This window comes from Eublepharis macularius, chromosome 7, assembly GCF_028583425.1.
Source record: "Eublepharis macularius isolate TG4126 chromosome 7, MPM_Emac_v1.0, whole genome shotgun sequence".
NCBI classification, from domain to species: domain Eukaryota; kingdom Metazoa; phylum Chordata; class Lepidosauria; order Squamata; family Eublepharidae; genus Eublepharis; species Eublepharis macularius.
Genome location: NC_072796.1, coordinates 54959439 through 54985930, shown reverse-complemented (window position 1 = coordinate 54985930; position 26492 = coordinate 54959439). Strand labels below are relative to the sequence as shown.

The following is a 26492-nucleotide window of genomic DNA, read 5'->3' as shown; positions in this document are numbered from 1 at the left end:
TGACTGGCTTCGTCCTCGAACAAATGTCCCCAACGATTAAAAAATAGAAGCACTTGCACTAGGAAAAATCCTAGTTTCACAGGATCCCCGTCAAACGTGGCTTCCAGTTTCACCCATCCCATCGGTAACTCTTGCGGTCTAGCGACTGGTGATGGTAACGGGTAGTACTGTAGAGGCGCTGGCCTCTGACCAGGTCGTGCATCGGGTTGTCGCGGAACCGGTTGCATTGGGGGTTGTTGAGGTCGTGGTTGCAGGTACCCCTGCCGTCTTGGAGGTGGAGGGCCCTGTGGCCTCGGTGGCAGGGGGCCCTGCAGTCTCGGAGGCGGAGGACCCTGCAGCACTTGCCTTGGTGCTGGGCCCCGTGGAAGAGGTTGACGAGACGGCTGTTCTTGCGGTTGACGAGGCGGCTGTTTTTGCGGTGGTGGGAGTCCTGGGGGATGCTCCTGGGGCTGGAGCGGTTGTTCTCCTGGGGGAGGCGGCGGCTCCTGCGGCTGGAGAGGAGGTTGCTCTGCCAGTCCTTCCTCTCCTTCGTCTCCCGGGGGTACTGGTGGGGCCAGACCATCATCTAGTGGGGGCTCCTGAGGGAGCTCTCCTGGTATCCCGTCCGGTGAATCTTGCGGTTGGTCAGGTGGTGGCATCACTGGTTCTTGCTGATCATCCTCCGGCAAGAGCGGCAGTTGCCAGTCCTGAGGGGGGACCTGACCTTGTGCTGTCCGTAGTCCGGGTGGGCCCCTCTGAAGAGCTGCTACCCCTCGACCGATCGAGATTCTAGGGCGTTCCCCAACTTCTTGCGGGGAATCCTCTCCTCGTCCTTCTACAACCAATACTGATAGCAAGTGCACTGCGTGCGCCAGGCTCTCCTCCATGCCGCTAATCCGGTCTTCCAATCTTTGTACGTGTTGTGGTACTGAAGTATCGACATCCTCATATGGCGGTTCCTGGGGCATCTCTGCTGGAACTTGTGTAGTGTCTATATATTCTCCAGAGGAGGTGGTTGCTCGGGGCCAAGGCCGAATCTCTCCCATTCCAGTGGCCCCGGTACTCTCCTCTTCCTCCGATATGCCAGCCAGTATTCCTTTAGCTAGTCCCGTTATCGCTGAAATCCCAGCATCCACAGCTAACGTGTGGCTTTGTAATTGCTGCCAACTATGATTGCTTGAGTCACGCTGCCCTGTCCACGGGGCGACTTCAGCATAGTCCCAACTCATCAGATCGCGACAGGTAGTTTCCCAAACCTGGGTGCTTTCGGTACCTCTTGGGTCCCACTCCAATTGGTCGGATTCTCTATTCCAGTAATACCGCGGCTGGTTACTGGTCCACTACATTGACAAACCGACCATCCTTTTCCCATCCATCTGTGACCTGGTAAACACCGTGCTTGCTCTTCTCTCCCTCGTCTCTCTTGGCCTTGAACCCCACTGCCTCGGTGTAGGCAACGATATCAGGGGTTCCGCCGCCACCCTTGGTCGAGCTCCCCAGTCCCTCCGGAGATCCTGGGTGCCAGCTCTGTCGGGTGCGAGGGTATACACTGTTGCACGACTTGACTCCATTTCCCCCCGAACGGGTTGCCTTGTGGTAGTAAGTTCCAGTCCTTCCGTGTTAGAGACATACGGATCAAACAAAGGGTCCCTGTTGGGCACAGCCTTGGTATCCGTCTCCTCCGGTCTAGGCATTGGAACAGATGTGATTCGTAACAAAATGTCAGACTGTGGCTTACTAAAAGTTGCAATCCAGACTACCCCTTGCAATGAGACATGAGTCCATCGATTTCAAAAGGTTTACTGAAGATAAACAACCATTATAGTCCACAATCCAAGATACAAGGATTTTGGCTGATATTGAAGCATTGTTACGAATGACAGGTAAAAGCTGAGGTACAGAATAGCAATTCCCTGCAGGCCCCATCCTCCCCCACAGTTCTCAAAACAATCGGCCTGAGGGTGAGAAAGTGAAAGTTTCTCAAGGCTTGAAAGGCTGTAGACAAAACATTCCTCTTCTCCCTGTGATCTTCCAGCGCGCTGCTTACCACCTGCAAAAGAAGCACTTAAGATACTGACAGGATTAAAATGGAGTCTCTTTGGTTTAAACATACATAAAACATAGTCAGAACCTGACAGATGCCTCTCTGACCATGGAGGCACAGGTCGCAGTGGTTGCCCGGTCTTCATTTTTCTATCTAAGACAGGCGTGGAAGCTTGTCCCTTACCTGTCGACCCATGACTTAACTGCAGTGATCCAAGCAACGGTCACCCCCAAACTAGACTACTGCAACTTACTCTATGCAGGGCTTCCCCTGGGCCTGATCCGGAGGCTACAGCTGGTCCAAAATGCGGCCATTTAAGTAATTGCAAGGGTCCCAACTGGGGAACATATAACACCTATACTTCGCCAGCTACATTGGTTACCAGTGGAGTACCAGGTCCGGTTAAAGGCTTTGATATTGAAGTATAGAGCCCTATGCGGACTGGGCCCAGCATATCTACGGGACCACCTCTCCCTGTATGTACCCCAGAGGACACTTCGCTCAACAAATAAACAACTTTTGGTGATCCCTGGTCCAAGGGAGGGCCACCTGGCCTCAACCAGAGCCAGGGCCTTCTCGGTCCTGGCACTGACCTGGTGGAACTCTCTGTCTGATGACACCAGGGCCTGGCAGGATTTGTTATCCTTCCTCTGGGCCTGTAAGACAGAGATGTTCCACCAGGCATATAGTAGAGGCTTGGCAGGGCCCCACCAGCCACATAAAAGATCTGTCCATCACCCTATACATGGGTCAGGTTGAAGCACAGCATTTTACCATCATTTTATAGTCGCCATCTGCGGAGAATGTTTTATTATATAATATGTTTTAATGTTTAATTTATATAATGTTGTTTAAATTGTATTGTATGTAAATGGAAATGTTGTATTCTGCCCTGAGCCCACCTGCAGGGAGGGCGGACTCAAAATCTAATATATAAATAAGTAACTGTTTACTGAATGTTTCCCAATTATTTTCACTTAGTAGATGTGGTTATTAAAGATTTTATTCTTTTACTGACCGTCAATGAATTGGGCATCTCACTAATGTGCTGGCTGCTTGTTCACACAACCCAAATCCAGTCAGGTGCTAACAGGACAACACTGTCTGAGTAGTGTGATGCAAGAAGAAAAGTCACCTTCACCAGAATCCCTTTCTCCTAGACACATGCAAACACCTGGCCCCTTAGTGAGCAAAGACATTGAGAGGGAATAACATGGAGGGGGGGGGGTCTTGCTGACAGTAGGGAATCTATTGGACTCTCCAGGCTCAGGGGTGGGGAGAAGTTGGGTTCTTGTGTTGGGATTTCAAGGAAATGACAATTTCATCCCTCTTGGTTGGTTGAGAGCAAAAGGCATCACAACGGGCTAGGAGGGGGAAAGCAGGGGTGGGGGAAGCTAGGGAAGGTCCAATGGGCTGGTAACAGGACCATGTTGAGGTAGTATAATCATATTCTTTCTGAATTAAGAATGAAGATAATTGTTTTAGAACAGGGATTTTCTTTCATAGCTGCATTGTTACTTGCACACCAATGAATTTTGTATCCTTTAGTGCCTCAAAATAAAATGATACAGCATATTAGGCCTCTGTGAAGGAAGCATTAATGCACATGATGAGAGAGAGAATATTCTACATCTCCTTGGGATTTCATAGCAGCAGTTTGTGAAGAAATCAAACATATTTGAAGATAAATGTTGATTACAGCATGAACTTTTTCTTCCTTTAATGGTACAGTTTTATTGGCCATAGCCTTAAGCCTAACCACAAAAACCCACCCACCCTAATTATAGAAGTTTTTTTTTAATTTTAGTTTTATGCTGAGTTGCTAAAAGATAAGAAGCCAAGGACTTGATAACATTTGAGTCAACATGACGCAAAAGAAAAGATAACCTCTCGCCGTTACTTGTAGACTTGTTCTTCTCTAACAATGGAGTTATCCATCTTTCTCTATCTTCATTAAATAGAAGGCATTCCAAAACCAAATGAGCCAGTGCCTATCTTCCCTGTATTGCAAAAGCACCAATGCTCTGAAAAACGAATTCTTTCAAAACAGCCCTTAATTCAGACAATGGCACATTTAATTTGGCAGCCAAAAAGATATTGTCTTCTCTGGAGGTGGTCAAAAATTTTAAATATGCTGGGAGAGATATAAACCAGGGACCCCCAACTCCTGTTCCTGAGTGCTGACCCACAGCCACTCCAAACCATAAGCAGAAGGGAAGTTTCTGTTCTTCTATGAGACTTTTCAGTCTCTGGGTTCTGTCTGAGGTTGTACCTATGTGCAACTCGTGAATTTAGACACAGGCTTAAATAAAACTCATTTATTGGTTAATAGAGTGTTGCTGAGCATAAGCACTCAAATTCAAGCAAGAGAAACAATATATATAACCTGTCTGTTGCTTAGCTAAAATCTGGCTAACTAAAACTTCTAAAGCTTGCTACCTGTGCATCTCTAAATAACTCTTAGCTGGTTGCTTCTCACTGGTCTCTTTAGCAGGTGTGCCCTTTTCCATGCCATCTAGTATGCAGCATGCTGAAGCGCTGAGGAGCTTGGAGCCTGCAGCTTCTCTCTCACATGATGGTGAAGGAAAGATAGAGAAGGGAATCAGGTATGCTGGGAAGCCATCTTTTCAGGATTCCAGCCATCACCCTATCAACCAACACCCAATCAGGGCCCAACCGTCTAATTAGTGTTTCCAGCCATCTGAAAACAGGGGAGTGAAGACAGGAACTCTGAGAGCCAATCTCCCAAGGCCGAATCTCTAGGGAACAGAGACTGGCCTGCAGGTGTTAAAATCAGCAAAGGCTAGCACATTTTTTTTGAGCCAAGCCAGAACCTGGATCTGCAAACACATGCACTGAACCAAAGTTCAGCCATTCTCAGTGAGCTTTTGGCAGGAGAGTCAAGGGAAGTTCTAAACCGTAATAGGAAAGAGAGCATACCTTCTAACTCACAAATTTGTACTTATAAAATCTAGCTCTAATAACTTTTTAAAATGCTATTTTATCATTTTCCGTTGATAATAGATCAGAAGTAAAACCTAGCTGTTCTAATTTTTGATCAACTATCCTGCTCCAGTTACTCAGGAAGGAATCCTTTTGTAATCTGAGAAGAAGCCTAGATCTATAATTAAAAAGGATCTTAATCCTGAATCTAAATTCATCTAGCCAATCTTTTGATTCTAATGAGGGGATTGCAAATTCTTGCTGGATAGCTATACCAGATACACATTTAGGCAATTTTTATTTTTCTTAAAATTTTTAAAAGAAAAGAGTAAGTGGCCTCTGAAATACCTTCTGCCCAAACTCCAGAACCATAACGAATCATTTGATTGATTTTCCCCAAAAAGATTCTGATGGCTGCCAGGAATACCTTCCTCCTACTGTGTGAAAAACTCTAATAAAGCATTTAAATATATAAATGGCCTGATTACAGAACACCAAATAAATAAATAAACTATTCAAAATAGCTATCTGCTTTCTAATGGCAGATGTTGGATAAAATGACAGGAGAAAAGTTTTTTGGTATCTAGATATCAAATTTTAGCATTAGAAAAAAAAGAGAAAACTGTCTTTATACTCTTTGGACTTTTTCAGTTCTATAGAATGTCCTTTGGACAGATGAATTCCCCAAGTGCCTTTCAAAGGTTTTGTAATGATCACAGTAAGGTATTGATAACTGAAGACATCCTTACAAATTTAGATAACTTGATTTGTTTTCACAAAATGTTGGAGAGAAATTTGTCAGGTCTGAAAAAATTCCCAAACTATTAGAGACTCTGGATTTACAGTGGAAGTAACAAATGCTGGAGGAGAGTTTTACGGATACTGTGGTCAGCCAAAAAGACAAGTGGGTTTTAGATCAATTCAAGCCTGAATACTCCCTAGAAGCTAAAAGAAATGGAGGCTATTGTACTTTGGTCACATCAAAATAAGACAAGACTCACTGGAAAAGACAATAATGCCAGGAAGAGTGGAAAGCAGTAGGGAAAGAGGAAGATCCAAAATACAGGAAGCCACAGCCTTTAGGTTGGTAAGACCTGAGCAAGGCTGTTGATGATAGGATGTTTTAGAGGTCATTAATTCATAGGGTCACCATGAGTTGGAAGCAACTTGATGGCTCATAACACACACAAGTGCCAGTTTTCTAGCAGTCACATTGCTTTCTTATGATGTGTCACTGAAAGAGTTGGAGCCCCTTCCCCCAAAATTGTAATTAAAATCTTGGAAGATCCCAGAAACCCTGTAGGACAGGGGTCCCCAACTTGCAGCCCATGGGCTGCATGCAGCCCCCAAACTTTTTCTGTGCAGCCCTCCAACCTGCTTGTTTGCTGCTATCACCCTCAAGGCATTTGCCCCTCAGACCCACACTATTCTGCTGTTTGCCCCTCAGACCCACACTGTTCTGCTGTTCTTCCTGTCCCTTTCTTGCCAAAAACACAATAGCAACATTGTTTCTTCTGGTCTCCGTGGTTCCTTCTGCCAGCCTCCTCTTGGTCTTATCCTCCATACTAGCATTTTGGCCATTTGGGGTGTTCTGCTGGCTACCCGTCCTGCTCAGCTTTTGCACTCCCCCTCTCCATGTCTTACCATATTGAAGGCTATATATGTGTATAAAAAAGCTGTGTGAAAGGGAACAGAGATGTCTTTTGCAAAAAAGGTGGGGAAAGGACAGTAAAAGGGCTGCTATTTTGCAAAGAAAAAAGGATACAAAGTGTTTTTCATACTGAACATTTCTAGAGGCTCCACTCATCAAGGCTCTTCCAAGTGGCTTCCAAGGTTACTGGTGAGGTTGCTGCTGCAGACAAAAGCATTCTTCCTTCTTTAACAAGAGATGGTTGCTCTGACTTTTTGCCTTGCTTGCTTCTGCCTCTCCTCCCCCACCGCCCACCCACTCTTCTCATGCATCTGTGATTGGCCCCTTGGGTTGAGCGGGAAAGAGTGGCCCCTTGGGTTGAGCGGAAAAGAGTACTCCCTTAGCAGGGAAGCTTATGGAATCCCCCTTCCCACATCTTCCTCCAGCCAAGTTCCCCTCCGCCCAGCTGCCATTTTGCTTCTCATGATTGAGGCTTGGCTGGCAGGCAGTGATGTATATGTGCACCCCACATATCATTTGAAGCCAACTTAATGGCATATCTTCTGCTCCAGGTGGGAGGCTGCCCTTTCATTCACTCTTTCTAGCTGCCCTTTTTTGGAGGACCCCCAAAGTATTAGCATGTGTAGATTTAAACCTCAAAGCAGTGTGTTTATTAAGAAATAACTCTCAAAGTATTAAATGTACTTAGGATTGCAACTCTGCCATCTGGTAGGTCAGATTTATAATCCATTTAAAAACTTCCTGGCCTGTGCATATGGCCCAGTGCTCCTGAGAACTGTAGAGGCAGGGGTCTCTTCTTTACCGTGGTTGAAATGAAAACCCCCAGCTAAAAGCAGCTAGAGTGGGGTAAGTTTGGGAAAGGGAAGAGTTAGACCCCTAAAACTATACTTCTCATATTTTTATTTATTCAAGGATAATATTGAAACTCTGCAACTGCTGCTCTGCTAAAAATTCTGTAAGAAGATGTCTGCAAAAGAAAGTGCAGTTTCAAAGAAACGAAAGATTGCAGATGAGCACCATGTCTTTAATGACAAATGGACTACTGAGTATACCTTTGTTTTAAACAAAGATAAAGCAGTTTGCCTGATATGTCTTGAAACTGTCTCAGTATTAAAGGAGTACCATGTTGGAAGGCCCTTTGAATCCTTTTGCAAGAGCTACTCAATATATTAAGGAGAGGTATGAGTGAACAAGAAGTTCTCTTTTTAAAAAATCAATGTTTTTGCTGCAAAATAGTTTTAGAAAGCATACTGAGGAGAACCTATCTACTGTGAGGGCCAGCTGTCATGTTGCTAAATGCATTGCTGAGAATAGTAGGCTATTCACTGGTGGTAAATTTGTTAAAAAGTGCATGGTTAAAGTAATGGAGGAAATGTGCTCTGATAAGGTACCTTTAAGGTATCTTCTGTTAGTTGTGTCAGTTTATCAGCATATACAATCATCAGGCGTGTTGAAGAACTATGAGAAGAGCTGTATATGTCACTGATTGCCAAGGCAAAAAGTTTTGATTTTTTTTCCCTTTGGCATTAGATGAGAGCAATGACATTATAGACACTGCTTAACTACTAATATTTATCAGAGGGATAGATTCCAGCTTCAGAATTACTGCAGAGTTTGAAAGGCACTACAACTGCAGAAAGTGTGTGAAGGTGTGTGAATCAGTAGAAAATCTTAGTCTGAGTTGGGATAAATTGAAAAGCATTACAACTGATGGTGCAAGAAATATGGTGGGAAGTAAAACTGGTGTAGATGCAAGAATCAATGAAGAGATATTGAAATTAAACAGTATACTTCCCATTTCACTGCATCATCCATCAGTAAGCCTTGTGTAGTAAGATTCTTCAGTGGGAAAGTGCGATGCGTGTTGTTGTATCCAGCGTTAATTACAGCAGACATCATGACCTTACTCATTGTCAGCTTCAAAATTTCCTCTCAGAGATAGATGCAGAATATGGAGACATATTGTACCATGCAGAAGTCAGGTGGCTTAGCTGAGGCAAAGTCTTCAAATGTTTTTTCAGTCTTTGTCGTGAAGTTGATGTCTTTCCCAAGGAGAAAGGAGAATGTTAAGAAGTACTTTCTGACCCTGGATGGATTTTTAATTTGGTTTTCTTAACTAATATCAGAGAGCATCTGAACACATTGAATCTAAGGTTGCAGAGAAAAGTAAAGCTTGTGTATAATATGTATTCTGAACTGAAAGCTTTTGAAGCAAAACTAAACATTTTTGTGAAGCAAGTTAGTGAAAGTAACTTTTCAAACGTCTTATGCTGCAATGAACTAAAAATTGAGAAGGACGGGAATTTACAATTACATATTGAAGGACATGTCAGAGCACTGAACCTATTGCAGGTGGAATTCCAAAACAGATTCACTAATTGCCATAAGCACAGAAAGGAAGTAAGAATGTTTCAAAATCCATTTGAAGTAGCAACAGAAGATGCAAGTAACTTTTTTCAGATGGAACTAATTGATTTGCTAGCCAGTGATTATCTCAGAGACAATTACAAAGAAAATAGTCTGTTCAATTTCTGTTGTGGTCTACCTGATACATTTATCAAACTAAAGAAACTTGCTACAGGCATGTTTACAGTCTTTGGCACCACATACATCTGTGAACAAGCTTTTTCCAAGATGAAAATTGTGAAATCCAACTGTAGGTCAAGACTTACAGGTGAACATTTGCTCGACATTTTAAGGGTGTCTGTCACAAACCTTAACTTGGACATTAATACCTTGGCTAACTGAAAACAGTCACAAAAATCACACTGACTAGGTAAACACGAATAGCTAGATAAAAGGATTCGACAGTAAAATATTGTTCCAAAATGGATTGCATTCAAGTTAACATTCCTTCATTGACCTCTGAATGTTTACTGTTGATCAAAACAGGTAGGTTAATAATTTTGTTACATTTTGATTTAGGCATTGAGCACTGTAATGTGGCCCCCGTGTGCCAAAAGGTTGACGACCCCTGCCGTAGGAGGTACAAAGGTTTGGTGTTCTGAGTTCTACAGAAATTGTAAAATATTGCTGTGCAGCAGGCCACTTGAGGTATACAAACTGATATAAAAATGGATTGGCATGATAGAGAACTGTCATCAGCTGGTGTATTCTGTCCAAGAGTAGGGGTGGGGGTGGGGAAAATGAGTAACATGAGAAAAAGGTCCATACGAGGAAATGCCATAACCTACTAAACAATGAGAATTTATTCATATTGATTTGACAGACTCACTTTTATAAACAGCAACTAGAAATCAGTATCCACTGATAGTATATAACTTTCAAATGTCTACTGGGGTAACCACTGAAAAATAAAAGTACTGAAACTGTAACAGGTGCACTAGTGAAATATGTTATGTTGCAGTTTGGCCCACTGAACTGCAGTTTCAATGACCAAGGGAAAGAATTTTATCACGACTGCTTCATGTAGTATGCCAGCAATTACTGTTTATGAAAGTAAAGACAAATGTTGACCTCTCAATAGGTTCCACTCAACAGACTGACACAATGAGTTCCCTGCTTCAAGTCCTGGTGAGTGAAGACCAAAAAGATTTGGATTTAAAGGTTCCAGTGCTCTCCTCAAAAATTATTCTTGGATTTTGCCAGTGCATACTGCCATGACATTTGATCTTCAAGCAGCAAGAACATCCAGAAAAACATAGCCCATCTATACAAGAGAGTGACTTAGCAGAGGCCTATGTTAGTGTCTTGATGACAGCTTTAGAAAAAGTAGATCGATTAATATGAAAATGAGTATTTCAAAAACAAGATGCTAGAAAATAAATGAACCATATCCCTGTTCAGGAAGGAGAAAAAGTATGATTTTGCAACTAGAAAAAACATCCTAGGAAAAAAATCTGGAACACATTCCTTTTAGGAAGGAACTTTATATTAAGTTAAGAAATTTAGCAGCTTTTCTGTGGTGATACTCCTTTTTGGTACACAAAGAATTGATGCAGCGATTTATTGAAAGAAAAGAACAAAGATGCACTGCAAAGAGTTCATACTGATGGAATAGGCAACTCAACATGCCTTGGACATCGGGGGACACTGCATGTCTATCTGTGCATATGGTTAACTCTCTTGATAGTAAGCTGCTTCTCTTTGTCTAAGGTAGGAATGCTCCCTGACTCTTCCTCTGTCTCTGTGTCTCTTTAAAGATTCTTTCTTCTTGCCTCATGGCCTCTGCAGAACTTCTGCTATCAAGGCCTCATCTACATAACTTCATGCAAGCACAATGTCGAGTTAGCTGGCTGTGTCCAATAGGAAAAGTTCACCTTTGGACTAGGACTCTTTCTGTTCCAAGATATTGCCATGAATAGAATCTATCTAAATAAACTATAAGTTCTATCTTTTCAACAGTTTCATTTCCTGAGGATTAATCACTGCACATTGGAGAATACACTTCTGACTGAGTAACTCTGCTACCACTCTGTTACCAAATGAAATACATATATTTCCCTGTTCAGGAAGGATATATCTCTGTTCAGGAAAGAGAAAAATTATGATTTTGCAACTACTGTCAGCTTATATGAATTACTTTAGCGAGCTGTGGGATCAGTATGATTTAAGGATATCCTGAATTATGGCATACTAGAAGAATGCTAATTTCTGGTGGATATGGTGTCTAGTAGTTGTATATAAAATTTGCAAATGAAATGCTGATTGTTGTGATGCCATGTCTAGCAGAAGAACATGTATATTGAAGGGACTGTGGTACCAGAAATGGAAAGGTCCCCCCCTCATTGCAATAGTATCCTCTTTATTTTCCCCTTTAGAATGAATTAAGGCAGCTATCTACTTACATGGGAGGAAGAAAAGAGGTACGCTAAATGACATAATTCTCTGGTTGCTAAACCTACTCCCTCTCCCAAGGAATCAAGCCTGTTTCTATACAGCTGCACAGCATTCTGGATACTTTGACAGAATTTGAGGATAGTGGATGGAATGTTGGAAATTGGTGTTACTATATCTGTAGACAGACAAAACAAAGAGTATATTATGCAAATGATAAGAAAGGTGTTTCTCTTCAGGTTCATTTTTTCTTTCTACCAAAAGCACTGGCTCAGATTGTTATAGTGAGACATACTGTTCATGAAGGGGATTGCTAGCCTAGAGTCAGCGCTCGAAATATCCTTTAACCAACAGCTTGATTGTTCTGCTACCTGTAAATTATTCTTTTTTTTCCCTTCAAAAATACAAACACTCTTTAGCTGGCTTCTGTTATATGCTTTCACTGAATTCCATGTTCTTGTTGCTCAGCAAGAGATTTAAAAGTCATGCAATAAATTGTTTTTAACAAAAATTAAGGTTTTGTAAAGGACGTCAAAGTAAGAATTGAGAATTTTATAATATATTTCATTTTTATTCAGGGAAAGATTTTTTATCACAACGGGGAAAGCAAAATGCAGTTGGTAAGTATAATACTGTTCAAAAATGTTTTTTTCTGAGCTTATTTGGACCTTGGTGTGTACCTTAGTACATGCCATTGATTGGCAAACAGTGGAATTTGAACCAAATCTTGTCTATAGATTTGTAACAAGCCCTCTACTTGAGTTGCTAAGTTGTAATTTGGTGAAGCTTGTTGTATATTTAAAATCCTGGCTCTTCAGTCAGAATGAAGGCATATACCAGGGGTGGGCAATTGTTTTGGCTCGGGGGCCACTTTGTGGGAGCGGAGGTTAGCGGAGGGCCGCACCTTTTAAAATGATTGCATTCATTAGTTAATTTTGCATTTCAGAAAAGGTATAAATTGTATCATAAAATCAATAAATATAAATTAAATAAAATAGTGGTAGTTTTATTCAATTTATTTATTGTGCTAATTTCATATCATCTATAGCTGCAAGCACATTTAATTTTAGAAGGAAATCTCGGTTCAAGGTGGATTTTTCTGACTGTCTTGGCGGGCGACAAAAAACTCTGTAGCGGGCTGCATGTGGCCCGCGGGCCGCAATTTGCCCACCCCTGGCATATACTATACCTCTCCATCACCAATCAGCAATTGACAGAAGAGGGAGGCCTACCTAGGGAACAGTAGAAGCTATGTTTTGCATTTACACCATGTATCTGTTCAGATATACGTTATGACCTACACCTATAAAAAATATACGACAAATTCACTAACATAGAACTCAAGTGCCATATCAGGTTCTGCCGCTGCCTTGGTCATCATTTAGCTGTCAGAGCTGTGACTGATTTGCCTTGGACAGTATTCTACCGGGGCAGCCTGTCCACTAGGCAGCCCTAGGCTACTGCCCAGAATGCCAGACATGGGGGGTGGGTCAGGGGCACCCCTGTCCCCACGCCACCACCTCAGCTGGCTGATCACCTTGTCAGTAACTTGGGGCACATCCTGGCTGACTGGTTACTGAAACACTTGGCTCCAGTTTTACTTGGCCACCAATGTGGCAGGAGAAAGAGAATTATGTCAACCCTGGAAGTGATACCACTTCCAGGGGACGCTCTAGGAACCCCCAAAAATCTCCATGGTCTTTGTCATAGAGATTTTGGAGATACCCTAGAATGTTGCCCAGAAGTGGTGTCACTTCCACATTCAATTTAAATTCCTTCCACTTTCTTGCATAGGTGGGTAAGTGAGCCCTAAACTGCCTGGCCAGATGGTGGCTCATAGTGCGCCCTGGTGAGTTGTCAAGGGGGACGCAATTGGACCTGCTGGCCTAGGGCATGAAAAGCCCTTGGGATGGCCCTGTATGCTACTGTTTCTGTTTTAAAGTTTTAAGTTCACTACAACAGTGAAGATACTGTGAGAGTGCCTCTTAGGCACTGCTGTGTTGATCTTGTCCTGCTTTGTAGTTTGCAGGCTCAAGGAAGGCAGGCAAGAGTCAGCATAGGCACAAAGCAGGATATGTAGACAAGCAGCCAAAAAGCAATAACACCACAGCAATAACACCAAGCCTTAGGGGAGATGTTGATTCAGCAAAGGTTCGAAACTTCTGTAGACCTATATAACAGTCTAGGATCCCTGCTCTTCCTGATAGCCTGCTCACAGTTCCAGCTCCTGTCAAGAACTTCCCCTCTTCTTCATGGGAGAGGCTGGAGTAAGACTGACCCCAGGCTGCGCATTGTAGGTTCCTTCACTGGGTTCCTGCCTCTGCCCTGGTTTTCCTTCATCTCTGATCCTGATGTTCTAGGGATGCCTGTGAGTCTCTCTATACCAGATGCCTGGATGCATGTTTGTCAAGTGTAGGGAGGCATAATGTTAGCTGGAAAGCATAGTTTTAAAAGACAGAGCCAGCAGAGATCACTCCTCAGAGGGTTTGTTAACTTCATCTTCCCCCCCCCCCTCCGGGATGCTTTGTCAATTTCACCTCTCCAGTCAAAAAGTGTGTGGGATCGCAACCACAGGACAGTGAGGAAGGGAAATGGGCTGGAGCTGCCTTCCAGAGCCGGGCTTGGACCTGAAGAGATTATAATGGGCTGAAGTTTCCCTTCTGGCATTTCACAGCCCCTTCACACAGATCCAATGTATAGGAAAGCCTTTGTTTGCCCTGCTGCTGGCTCTGTCTTTTTAAACTACCCTTCCTGGCTACTATTGCATCTTCCAAAACATGTTCTTCATGTTTCAGATATCTCATGTAGAGAGAATATGAGTGGACACAGGACTTTGGCAGGGCTCCTGAAGTGGCTCCAGGTCATCTGTTAATGCCAACAGGGTGAAGGGCTCCTCAGGTGGGAGGTAGTGAGAGGAGGCTAGTGGGATCAGACAGCCTGGGAGACCGAGTCGTGAAAGGCTGTGAAAGGGTAAACGAGAAGAGAGGAAGGCTGGTGGAGGAGAGGGAAGAGGACAGGAGTTCGAACTGGACATAGGTCAGACTGATCCTAAGGGGTTCAAAGCTTCATCCGGACTCTTTAAAGCAGACTTTAATGAATCTGATCAGTAAAGCATCACATTTTGAGCCACCAGGAATGGACCCCATGCTCCCACAGACCTGTATAATCTTGCTGGGGCATATAAGTACTCCTGCTGCATCTGCACGATCACTTCTCAAATTAGTTTGAAGCTTATCATTTGGTCCATCTAGGCAGATGGAAATATTGCCAAAGTGTCTCCACTTCATATTTCCCTCTCCCTTCATTGGGGGCCAGGACCCTCTTCTCTCTGCAATTCACTAAACAAATTTCTGGCCATTGCCCTAACAAAAGGCAGAAGAGCCAGCAGGAGGAGGAAGACCAAGCCTAACTCAGTCACATTAACAAAAGTAGACTGGCTGCTTGAGAGAAACGTTACCTCATCCAGTATCTGGCCATCACCTCATTAATCAAGGACTCCTGGTAATTATTCAGCATGCCTTTAAGGATCTTGACGAACATTCTCTAAAGAAAGGTTTTCCTGCCTTAAATTAACTGACACTATGATCCAGTTTTGTTTATTTGAAATTGCCTGCCAAAGCCACAGGTCTTTGACTTGTCCAAGAGTGTCCCCAAATGCATCCCCTCACACTTGGAAGCCTCTCTTCTTTTACCTTCTTTGCAAGATTTCCCGAGCTCCTCATTCTCCTCCCCTTCAGTCAACAGGTTGAACACAGAAGGAGTTTTTCCCCCATAGGCTGTTTCAAACCAGATTTGGACTGTAATCTGAAAACCGCTACATCAACATTGATACATATATAGGATACAGTGTCATTGGACATCATATTGTAACTGTATGGGAGATTGTGGGGAAGGGCAGTTGTGTGGGGCTCTATCGACCCTAGTGGGAGTGTTCTAATTTATTCCATATCTCTCACAGGTATAACAAACAATACACTAAAGTACTGTTACACCCTCTAGGACAGGTGGCATGTTAGATATATTGTTATATCTGTAATTGGTGATACCTTACCAAATGGCAGAGGTGGGACCAATATCTGGGTACACACAAGATTTTAAGCTCACCTTCTCCCCATCATATCTCCAACATCACTTATTTTTTCTTCTTCCTCTGACAATATTATGTTAGTGTATTAGTTCCACCAGCATTGTGTACAACCAGCACAGTGGTAAGGCTACATAAAGGTAAATCCATTACACTAACATTTTGTTCTGTTGTGTCATCATACTTGAATAATGATCCTATCCCCGCCCAATGAATGTAACTCAAGGACAGTAGTGTTCTTAAAAATTTTGTTCTGTTTTATATAGTTTACTGTCCTGTATTAACAGCTTATAAATCCATATGGTATTTTTAGAGATTAATGATTATTTACATTAGAGGAGTATTTAGCTCTTGGATTTGTCAAACTGCTGAACTGAATGAATATAACTAGCTGGTAAGTTCATTTAAAAAGAAGCATAATCATTTTTCTTTTGTATCCATATAGTGAAAAAAGACAGACCTATACATATGCTGAACAATTTGAATTTTTATTTCAGTTATGGACATCAATGTAACTGAGACTCAGATTTGCATCAGTGTCGAGGTTTGCACAGTTCGACTACCACCACCTAAGGTACAGAAATGAGGCAGTTTTTTCCGTGTAGTATTATTTACTTTCATTTTACTGGGCCTTGTTTCTAAGGGTTGGTCCATTTAATCGGTGCTGGTTATCTCTAGGTGCACACAGGGTCACTGTTATATATGAAAAGATTGCAAAACTGTGTACAGAGAATGAAGAAGCTGTTGGAAATCACTGGTGTATTAAGCATTATATACTTTCCAACTCCAAAGTTTCTATGTGTTAAATAATTTATTATTTTTTAAATGTGAATATTTGCCAAGGAAGTTTTAAAATCATTTTTATATATAGTTTATTTATACAGCCTGCTCACATACTCAAATGCCACTATTAGGTGTATTCTTGCACGCTTAGGGATATCATCCTGATGTGTTACTGTGTTTTTTTAAATAATGGGTTATGATCCACAACTGGGTCTCATCAGTAGTACTAAAACCATGTTTTTTCTGTATTTGTTTAATGGCTTTCAGAAGTTATCACCGCCTTTTATTTTACAAGATTTATTTTAATAGATGTTAATTTTATTACAGTTTAAAAGGTGGCCCAATGTTGCTGAATGAGGTTAAAGAAAAATTTGAAGGTTATAATCAGGGTGTCATAAAGTAGTTGCATTCGTCACATGGATGCAATTCCTAGCATTGTTTTGTGAAATTTCATGGAGGTTCTGTAAGTACAATTTGTAAAACCTTACAGCAGGTATATGATGTTTTGAATTGTTTGAAATATGTATTTTACAGTGCCACCTTAAAGAGAGTTATACCATTCTAATTCATATTAGGATGGCACCATTAACTATTTAAATGCACAATTTGGCCTTTCTTTGTATGTTTGCTTATTCATTTGAAAAAATCACTGTATTGAATTGTTTTTCACAGCTGGAAGATTTTGATATTTCAGCAAATATCTTAATGAGATTTGACAGTGATAAAAATGAAATAATTAAAAGACACTCTGTTTTAAGTAACTGGTGCTATGTGTTGCCAAGGTATGTTTCTTATTTTTTTGACAAGAAATGGTATTGAGATGCTCCTGCAATATATATTAGCACATTTATTTCTAGTGATAGAAACTTCAGAAAATTTTTTCAGAACCAAAGTGGAATCGTGCCTTGTTTTTTCCATTGCTACGAAAAGCAAACCATTCTGAACAGCAGCATATAAATGCAATTTATATTCATCTTTAATTTTGAAAATATGTTCTTCAAAGCAAAGAGTATTTTTCTTAAAATTTTTAATTTTTACAGTTTTCTTTAAAGAAAAGCAATTCCACTTATCTGCCTTTTCTCATAGAAAACTACAAATGATAATATAAACTCAAGTTTCAAAATAGATTGTTTTGTAAGATTTGTTTCCTCCATATGGAATATTAAATGAAAAATGGTGAGGTTTTATAGCACATAAATTTTCACTGTAAAACTCAGTGGGTTGTATCGTGTAAACTGTTTTATTCTGTGCACCACAAACATAGCAGTTTTTGTGGAATGGAATCTATCCACTTCCTCCTTCCCACTGTAGAGTACTGTGTTCCCTGAAATTCTGCTTCTGAGAATTGGTGGGCCCTTGGGAACAGCATGGGGTCCTGCAAGAGAAGGGGGAAATCAACAGAAATCTCATGCAAGCGAAAGTAGTGTGTACACAAGGAAATAAGGCGTAGGACTGAACCTATGTACCATTCAGTTTCTGGCCATTTTCTCCACAAACTGGCAAGTGGTTCACTATCCAGATTAAGATTCTTTTTCCTAGGGACAGTCACTGCTTGTTTCTTACAACATTATATAGCATGATGCAACTGTTTTTTAGTATGCTTTTCTTATTCCGTACAGCATGAAAATGGGTCAGATTATAAGTATTAGCCATGTAATTCCATCTGAGTCTCCGTTTCAATCATACAGCAGTTTACAGCTGCACTGGGAAAATCTGGTAAGCAAATTCACTCACAAATACGTGCATAAAGAGGGAGAGAGAGACCATTTATACCATTTGATATATAACCTCATGTTATTTGTTTGTTTATGTCTAGTATGGCTATATTCTCCCTAAGGAACCCTTGACATATTGCAACATTTACTTCAAAATGATAGGGGAACAATTATTTACATATCCTTTGTATACCTGTAATTTTTGTATACTTTTAATATGATTGAGTTCAGATACAAAACAGTTCCAGAGTAAGTGTAGATTGCATAATAGATTCTGGGTGTGATCCTGATAAAAATGAATCACTTCCAAGAGTCTCTCTACACATTACTAAGTACCTAGGGACACTCAAGTGAACCTCATTTCACGTGTCCCCCTTCCAACTTTTCATGCACCTGATTACAGAGAGCCAAGCTACAAGTGACACCTTACACAGGTTGGACACTTGTCAGCTTCCCTCAAGTTTTGATGGGAAATGTAGGCGTCCTGGTTTTACAGCTTGGCTCTCCATTACAGCTGCAAGACCAGGATGCCTACATTTCCCATCAAAACTTGAGGGAAGCTGACAAGTGTCCAACCTGTGTCAGGCGTCACTTGTAGCTTAGCTCACAGTCACACTTCAGTTTGTTCCGAGTCACATGTTTGATATCAGTTCCTCCTCAACTACTAAAAGTATCCCAGTTTCCTCCACTTCCCACCTCCATTCATTGAAATGCACATCTTGACACTTTCTCACGCCTTAAAGAAATGCAAATTGGCAGTTCAAAAGAGCCTACGGTACTTGTTCTTGCAGCAAAAACAGAGCAGAATTAGTGTTTTGCTCTCCGGAAACACTTGCAGATGCAGTCACACAAAAGGACCTCCCGTGAAATTGCAATTCACGTGCATTGAGCAAGAACAGCCTGCATGTGAATTGAGGGCTAGACATACAATCCTGCACGTGAACATCTCTAGGTACTTAGTAACGTGTAGAGAGACTGGTTCTAATGAAAACAATAAAAATGTTTCATCTTTCCTGCTGAGCATTTGTTGTTCAGTACAAGGAATGATTATTTGCAGTGTGAATATAGATGATTTAGGGAGCAATTTTCCAAAGCAAGTCTACCTGGAAATAAGTACCATTGAGCCTTACTGCCAGAAAAGTGTTTTTGGGATTGCAGCCTTAATCATAGTTGTAAATCAACATGTTTGAATGGCGGCAGCAACATAGAATTGGGGCTAGTATACTCTGCATCAAAGAATTTAGTATTTTGTACCCAGATAACTCAGATGCTACATAAAAAACGGAATTCTACAATCTAGGTTAATTATGCAAATTGATCACATTGTTAAATATTTTGGAATGTTTATTATGTTGTTATATTCTGGGCTTGGGAGAGGCAGTGGAGTACCCTCTCCCACTACTAGAAAGTTTATTTCTGAGATAGTGTCAGATATTGCCCACTAGCATAAGGAATGGTAATTTGCAGTTGTAAAATAAATTAAAATTGGGATTATTAGAAGCTGAATTCTGTGACCAGTGTATATTCTCTGCCTTTTCATATGGAATCACAGTATACACATTGCCTTATAGCTACTTTTAAGATTTGTCTAACTACTTTGGACACAATCAACTAGGCATTGCTCCTGCACTTTCATTTAAACTAAAAACTAAACTACACATGGGGGGTTCATGCAAGTTTACCCGGTAAGTGTAGTCGAGTCAGCAGCAGGGCTAAAAAGATAGGAGGGAAAGAGTCAGCGAGAGGAGGCCAAAGAGAGTGTTTTTGCACAGCTCCCATTCATTTCAGCAGACCTTTTGAGAGAGAACTCTAGTACTTGTGCATTTGTGTTGCTCAGGTAATTTACTCCAATCCTTAACACCAACTCAGATATCCTTTAAATTGCATCAGAAGTCAGCCGGTGCAGTATTTTCCTCGAATACATTTAGAAGGAGCTCTAAATGCTTTTCTTACTGATCTGAAGGCTGTACTTCCTCATGCATGTGGATTTCCTCTTAAGATGACAAGCAAAGCATTGTATGCCACCCAAGATCTTACACGGCCATCTATACAGGTAATTAAGAAATTAATTGTTTTATTTATTGGCACTTTTTGGATGGAACTTGAGAACTAATAGTTACTCTGGCTTTTACCACTGTGGTACTATCACAGACCTAGGCACTCTAACCCTGGGGGAGAATGGTGAAACAAAGGCACAGGCCTAAGGAAGGCAGCAGCTAGGGATTCCAGCTCTCAACTAGCAATCCTTAGGAGCATTGATGGAGATGGAGACTTCTTGGAAGTCACTTCCTGTTTTGAAACAGGAAGTGATATCACAACACTTTAGAAATGTTGAAATCTCTATGAGAATACCATAAAAGCTTCTGGTTCTGAAACACAAAGTGATTTCCAGGTGCTGTTCCCTCACCATTCCCCCCCCCAACCATTCGACTGAGCAAGGGCAGGAGACAGGGAACATGACTGGGAGGACCCTCACCATTACCAAGTAAGTGGCAACCCTAGAAGCAGCCCAGTTGTAGAGCTGAGGAGACATCCGTTTGAGCCTGCAAGAGCAATGGAGCAGAAGTCTGGCAAGAGGAAGGCCAACCAATACTAGGACCATACACACCAAAGGCCTCTTCTAGGGTAAAGGCATTGTCAAGGGAAAGGGTCTGATCAGAAGAGAGGACAAGGAAGCAGGAACTTGGAGTGTCCAAAGGAAGAGGGATAAAAGAACCAGCTGCAGGAGGTAAAGGAGGCAGCTGGTTGTCAGCTGTGGACAGTCACGATTGAAGCCTTTACAGGCTAGAGAGTACCTAGCCTGGATACTCAGAAGGTGACATTCCAGAAGGGATCCAGAAGGAACTTTTCCCACCAAACAGGCAAACTGGGTCCCCCTTATCCCTACCGAAAGAGAGTAGCAGCTAGGATGGGGTGGGAATGCTCAGGCTGAAAAAGCAGTCCCAGTAAGTAAAATTGATGAGAACTGGCCAGTCTACAGAGTGCAGTTAACCAATGGAACTGGCATTCATGGTCTTGGTCCCTCATATCTATGGGACTGGCTCTCTCTTCCCCTATGCTTTACCATGGCAGCTTCACTCATGTGAACAGGGCTTTCTACATATACAGTACGGCAAACGGATGAAATCAACAGCTGCCCATACATGTGTATTTTCTATGGTGCCCCCCCCCCCCCACACACACACCTTATGGAATTGCCTGCCTAAAGAGGTCAGGAAAGCTCCTACTTCTGGTTTTCCAGAAACTATGCAAAACTTAATTATTCAAGAGATGTTTTTTACATGAGTAATAGGGCTGCACTATAAGAAAATACTTCAGAGATATGTTTTAATAAATGGATAGGGACTTTGGACTATAACTACGTACAGTATAGTGCCTGATGCTGAAAGTTCCTACGAGGTAATTTTCATGTTATTTAATATGTTTTGTTACATTGCTTATGTTTCAGCATCGTTTCAACTCTGTATCATATTTCTGCTTATTTTCAAATCATGCCCTATTGTATTGTTTATTGAATGTTCCAGCTGTAGATTATATTGACTTACACTGTGAAATCTGCCTTGAGTCTCAGTGAGAAAGGCAGACTATAGATAATGTAAGTAAATAATAAATAAAATTGTAAAGAAGCCAAGCAATTAATGTGCAGCTGTTACATTTCTGGTATGTTGATTCACTTCTGGCATTTTGGGAAAAATGGTGGCATATTCCCAGGGGAATGAAGGCTGGGAGGCTTCACAGGTACCTAGAAGACTTCTGCTGTGGTTTTAATGCTACCAATGTAGTGTCTGAGGCAGCTGAAAGGTGAGAGTTAACTAGAACTGACACTCTCAGCTTATATTGAAGCCAATTGACTGCAGCTGTGATAAGATCAACAGCAGTGTTTGTTGTTGCTGATGACAAATGATTATCAATATAAAATTATTTCAGAAGGCCTAAGATAATTTGAGGAGCTGTGGCCACTGGGACGAGTTTACCATTTTACTTCTGTAGAGGAAAATGCCTGTAAATGCAAAGCTTGAAGATTAATTGTAGAATCAGAGGTTCATAATGACTGTATCTATATGAGTTTGAATCATTATTGTCTAACCGGTACTGAAACTGCTTGCAAGAATGAGAATAATCAGCGGTGAATCTGACCCCATTCCATTACTAAAAACCATCACAAGAGATCTGGGCCTAATGCTTATAGGGATTTCAGTAACTTCTATAGGCAGGCAGGATGCTTAGTAGCTATACAGTGCAATCCTATGTAGAGTTACTCCAGTCTGAGCCTGTTGAGCCTGTCATGTTTTTATTCTACTCATTCTCCAAGGTGCTTGGGGAGGCATACCATAATTCTCCCTCCATTTTAACCTACCTGTGATGTAAGTTAAGCCGAGAAAAACTAAACCAAGGCCACCCAGTGAGTTTAATTTGCTTAGGGATTTGAACTTGTGTATTTCCAGTCCCAGTTCATCATGTTAACCACTACACCATAATGGCTTGCAATTATTTATTTAACCCATTCTGAAGAAATCAGTCTTTAACATTATTGTTTACCTGTTAACTGCTATACTTTGGTAAGAATGTGTATCTAATACACAACTTTGTTCAAGACTACATCTGAGGTGTGGGCCCATGCCTGCCTGTGTTGTAGGCCAGAAATGGTTGTAGAATTTTGCTTCTGGCTTTGACTGAAAACTATGCTTTAAGACCAGCATAGAAAATTATACCCTGTTGATGTTTTGTGATATTTTAAGCCACATTTAAAATGGCATATTGTAAAGTTCCGGTGATGTCTCTGTGAGACTTTGTATCAAATGATTCAGGCATTCTTGGAAGATCAGTCCCAGAATAGGGTGATGAGCAATGAAATGGGCATTTGAAAGAATCTTCAGCGCAAAGATAGAACTTTTTATATCCCTTCCTATCACATGATAATCAGTTTCAGTTCCTGCAAAATGTCACGGAATAGTTCTGTCCATCAGAAACTTAATTCCAGCAAGACTAAAGAGCTGCTTCTTACACTACTATTTTTACTCACATGTTCATTTTTTAGGTCATTCTCACAATGGAAAAAGAATGTTGAAAGAACATGTAAGCCAGATACAGATATTCACAGACAATTTTTGGCAAAGTTGTCAAGAGACATTTTATGTTCACAACTTGACATTATACATTGGTCAAGTTCTGAAAACAATGTTAATCCCACATATAAATATACAGTCCATGCTAAATACTTAAACTACATGTGTCATTCATATTATACTGTTTGGTTTCTTGTATTTTAGAAAGTAAATATAAAACCAGCCAATCTCACTGGGAAAAGGAATTGCAAAGTAACTTTGATTCAAGAGATTCCAAAGAAAGGTATGTCATTTAGCATGTGATACCAAAAGAAGCCACAAGATGGTGCTGAAAGAACAGCCTGCATGTGAATTGAGGGCTAGACATACAATCCTGCACGTGAACATCTCTAGGTACTTAGTAACGTGTAGAGAGACTGGTTCTAATGAAAACATAATAAAAATGTTTCATCTTTCCTGCTGAGCATTTGTTGTTCAGTACAAGGAATGATTATTTGCAGTGTGAATATAGATGATTTAGGGAGCAATTTTCCAAAGCAAGTCTACCTGGAAATAAGTACCATTGAGCCTTACTGCCAGAAAAGTGTTTTTGGGATTGCAGCCTTAATCATAGTTGTAAATCAACATGTTTGAATGGCGGCAGCAACATAGAATTGGGGCTAGTATACTCTGCATCAAAGAATTTAGTATTTTGTACCCAGATAACTCAGATGCTACATAAAAAACGGAATTCTACAATCTAGGTTAATTATGCAAATTGATCACATTGTTAAATATTTTGGAATGTTTATTATGTTGTTATATTCTGGGCTTGGGAGAGGCAGTGGAGTACCCTCTCCCACTACTAGAAAGTTTATTTCTGAGATAGTGTCAGATATTGCCCACTAGCATAAGGAATGGTAATTTGCAGTTGTAAAATAAATTAAAATTGGGATTATTAGAAGCTGAATTCTGTGACCAGTGTATATTCTCTGCCTTTTCATATGGAATCACAGTATACACATTGCCTTATAGCTACTTTTAAGATTTGTCTAACTACTTTGGACACAATCAACTAGGCATTGCTCCTGCACTTTCATTTAAACTAAAAACTAAACTACACATGGGGGGTTCATGCAAGTTTACCCGGTAAGTGTAGTCGAGTCAGCAGCAGGGCTAAAAAGATAGGAGGGAAAGAGTCAGCGAGAGGAGGCCAAAGAGAGTGTTTTTGCACAGCTCCCATTCATTTCAGCAGACCTTTTGAGAGAGAACTCTAGTACTTGTGCATTTGTGTTGCTCAGGTAATTTACTCCAATCCTTAACACCAACTCAGATATCCTTTAAATTGCATCAGAAGTCAGCCGGTGCAGTATTTTCCTCGAATACATTTAGAAGGAGCTCTAAATGCTTTTCTTACTGATCTGAAGGCTGTACTTCCTCATGCATGTGGATTTCCTCTTAAGATGACAAGCAAAGCATTGTATGCCACCCAAGATCTTACACGGCCATCTATACAGGTAATTAAGAAATTAATTGTTTTATTTATTGGCACTTTTTGGATGGAACTTGAGAACTAATAGTTACTCTGGCTTTTACCACTGTGGTACTATCACAGACCTAGGCACTCTAACCCTGGGGGAGAATGGTGAAACAAAGGCACAGGCCTAAGGAAGGCAGCAGCTAGGGATTCCAGCTCTCAACTAGCAATCCTTAGGAGCATTGATGGAGATGGAGACTTCTTGGAAGTCACTTCCTGTTTTGAAACAGGAAGTGATATCACAACACTTTAGAAATGTTGAAATCTCTATGAGAATACCATAAAAGCTTCTGGTTCTGAAACACAAAGTGATTTCCAGGTGCTGTTCCCTCACCATTCCCCCCCCCCCCCAACCATTCGACTGAGCAAGGGCAGGAGACAGGGAACATGACTGGGAGGACCCTCACCATTACCAAGTAAGTGGCAACCCTAGAAGCAGCCCAGTTGTAGAGCTGAGGAGACATCCGTTTGAGCCTGCAAGAGCAATGGAGCAGAAGTCTGGCAAGAGGAAGGCCAACCAATACTAGGACCATACACACCAAAGGCCTCTTCTAGGGTAAAGGCATTGTCAAGGGAAAGGGTCTGATCAGAAGAGAGGACAAGGAAGCAGGAACTTGGAGTGTCCAAAGGAAGAGGGATAAAAGAACCAGCTGCAGGAGGTAAAGGAGGCAGCTGGTTGTCAGCTGTGGACAGTCACGATTGAAGCCTTTACAGGCTAGAGAGTACCTAGCCTGGATACTCAGAAGGTGACATTCCAGAAGGGATCCAGAAGGAACTTTTCCCACCAAACAGGCAAACTGGGTCCCCCTTATCCCTACCGAAAGAGAGTAGCAGCTAGGATGGGGTGGGAATGCTCAGGCTGAAAAAGCAGTCCCAGTAAGTAAAATTGATGAGAACTGGCCAGTCTACAGAGTGCAGTTAACCAATGGAACTGGCATTCATGGTCTTGGTCCCTCATATCTATGGGACTGGCTCTCTCTTCCCCTATGCTTTACCATGGCAGCTTCACTCATGTGAACAGGGCTTTCTACATATACAGTACGGCAAACGGATGAAATCAACAGCTGCCCATACATGTGTATTTTCTATGGTGCCCCCCCCCCCACACACACACCTTATGGAATTGCCTGCCTAAAGAGGTCAGGAAAGCTCCTACTTCTGGTTTTCCAGAAACTATGCAAAACTTAATTATTCAAGAGATGTTTTTTACATGAGTAATAGGGCTGCACTATAAGAAAATACTTCAGAGATATGTTTTAATAAATGGATAGGGACTTTGGACTATAACTACGTACAGTATAGTGCCTGATGCTGAAAGTTCCTACGAGGTAATTTTCATGTTATTTAATATGTTTTGTTACATTGCTTATGTTTCAGCATCGTTTCAACTCTGTATCATATTTCTGCTTATTTTCAAATCATGCCCTATTGTATTGTTTATTGAATGTTCCAGCTGTAGATTATATTGACTTACACTGTGAAATCTGCCTTGAGTCTCAGTGAGAAAGGCAGACTATAGATAATGTAAGTAAATAATAAATAAAATTGTAAAGAAGCCAAGCAATTAATGTGCAGCTGTTACATTTCTGGTATGTTGATTCACTTCTGGCATTTTGGGAAAAATGGTGGCATATTCCCAGGGGAATGAAGGCTGGGAGGCTTCACAGGTACCTAGAAGACTTCTGCTGTGGTTTTAATGCTACCAATGTAGTGTCTGAGGCAGCTGAAAGGTGAGAGTTAACTAGAACTGACACTCTCAGCTTATATTGAAGCCAATTGACTGCAGCTGTGATAAGATCAACAGCAGTGTTTGTTGTTGCTGATGACAAATGATTATCAATATAAAATTATTTCAGAAGGCCTAAGATAATTTGAGGAGCTGTGGCCACTGGGACGAGTTTACCATTTTACTTC

General features: G+C 41.4%; 1 protein-coding gene across 1 annotated transcript in view; it reads left to right on the top strand.

Annotated features, from left to right (window-relative positions):
* The window catches only part of C7H18orf63 (chromosome 7 C18orf63 homolog), a 59396-nt gene that overhangs the window by 15087 nt on the left and 17817 nt on the right, over window positions 1–26492 (top strand). Inside the window, 8 exon segments of the mRNA XM_054985864.1 lie at window positions 11993–12034; window positions 15996–16072; window positions 16954–17063; window positions 17901–17997; window positions 18098–18183; window positions 19866–20049; window positions 23267–23349; window positions 23664–23677. Coding sequence (XP_054841839.1) covers window positions 11993–12034; window positions 15996–16072; window positions 16954–17063; window positions 17901–17997; window positions 18098–18183; window positions 19866–20049; window positions 23267–23349; window positions 23664–23677 — 693 coding nt within the window.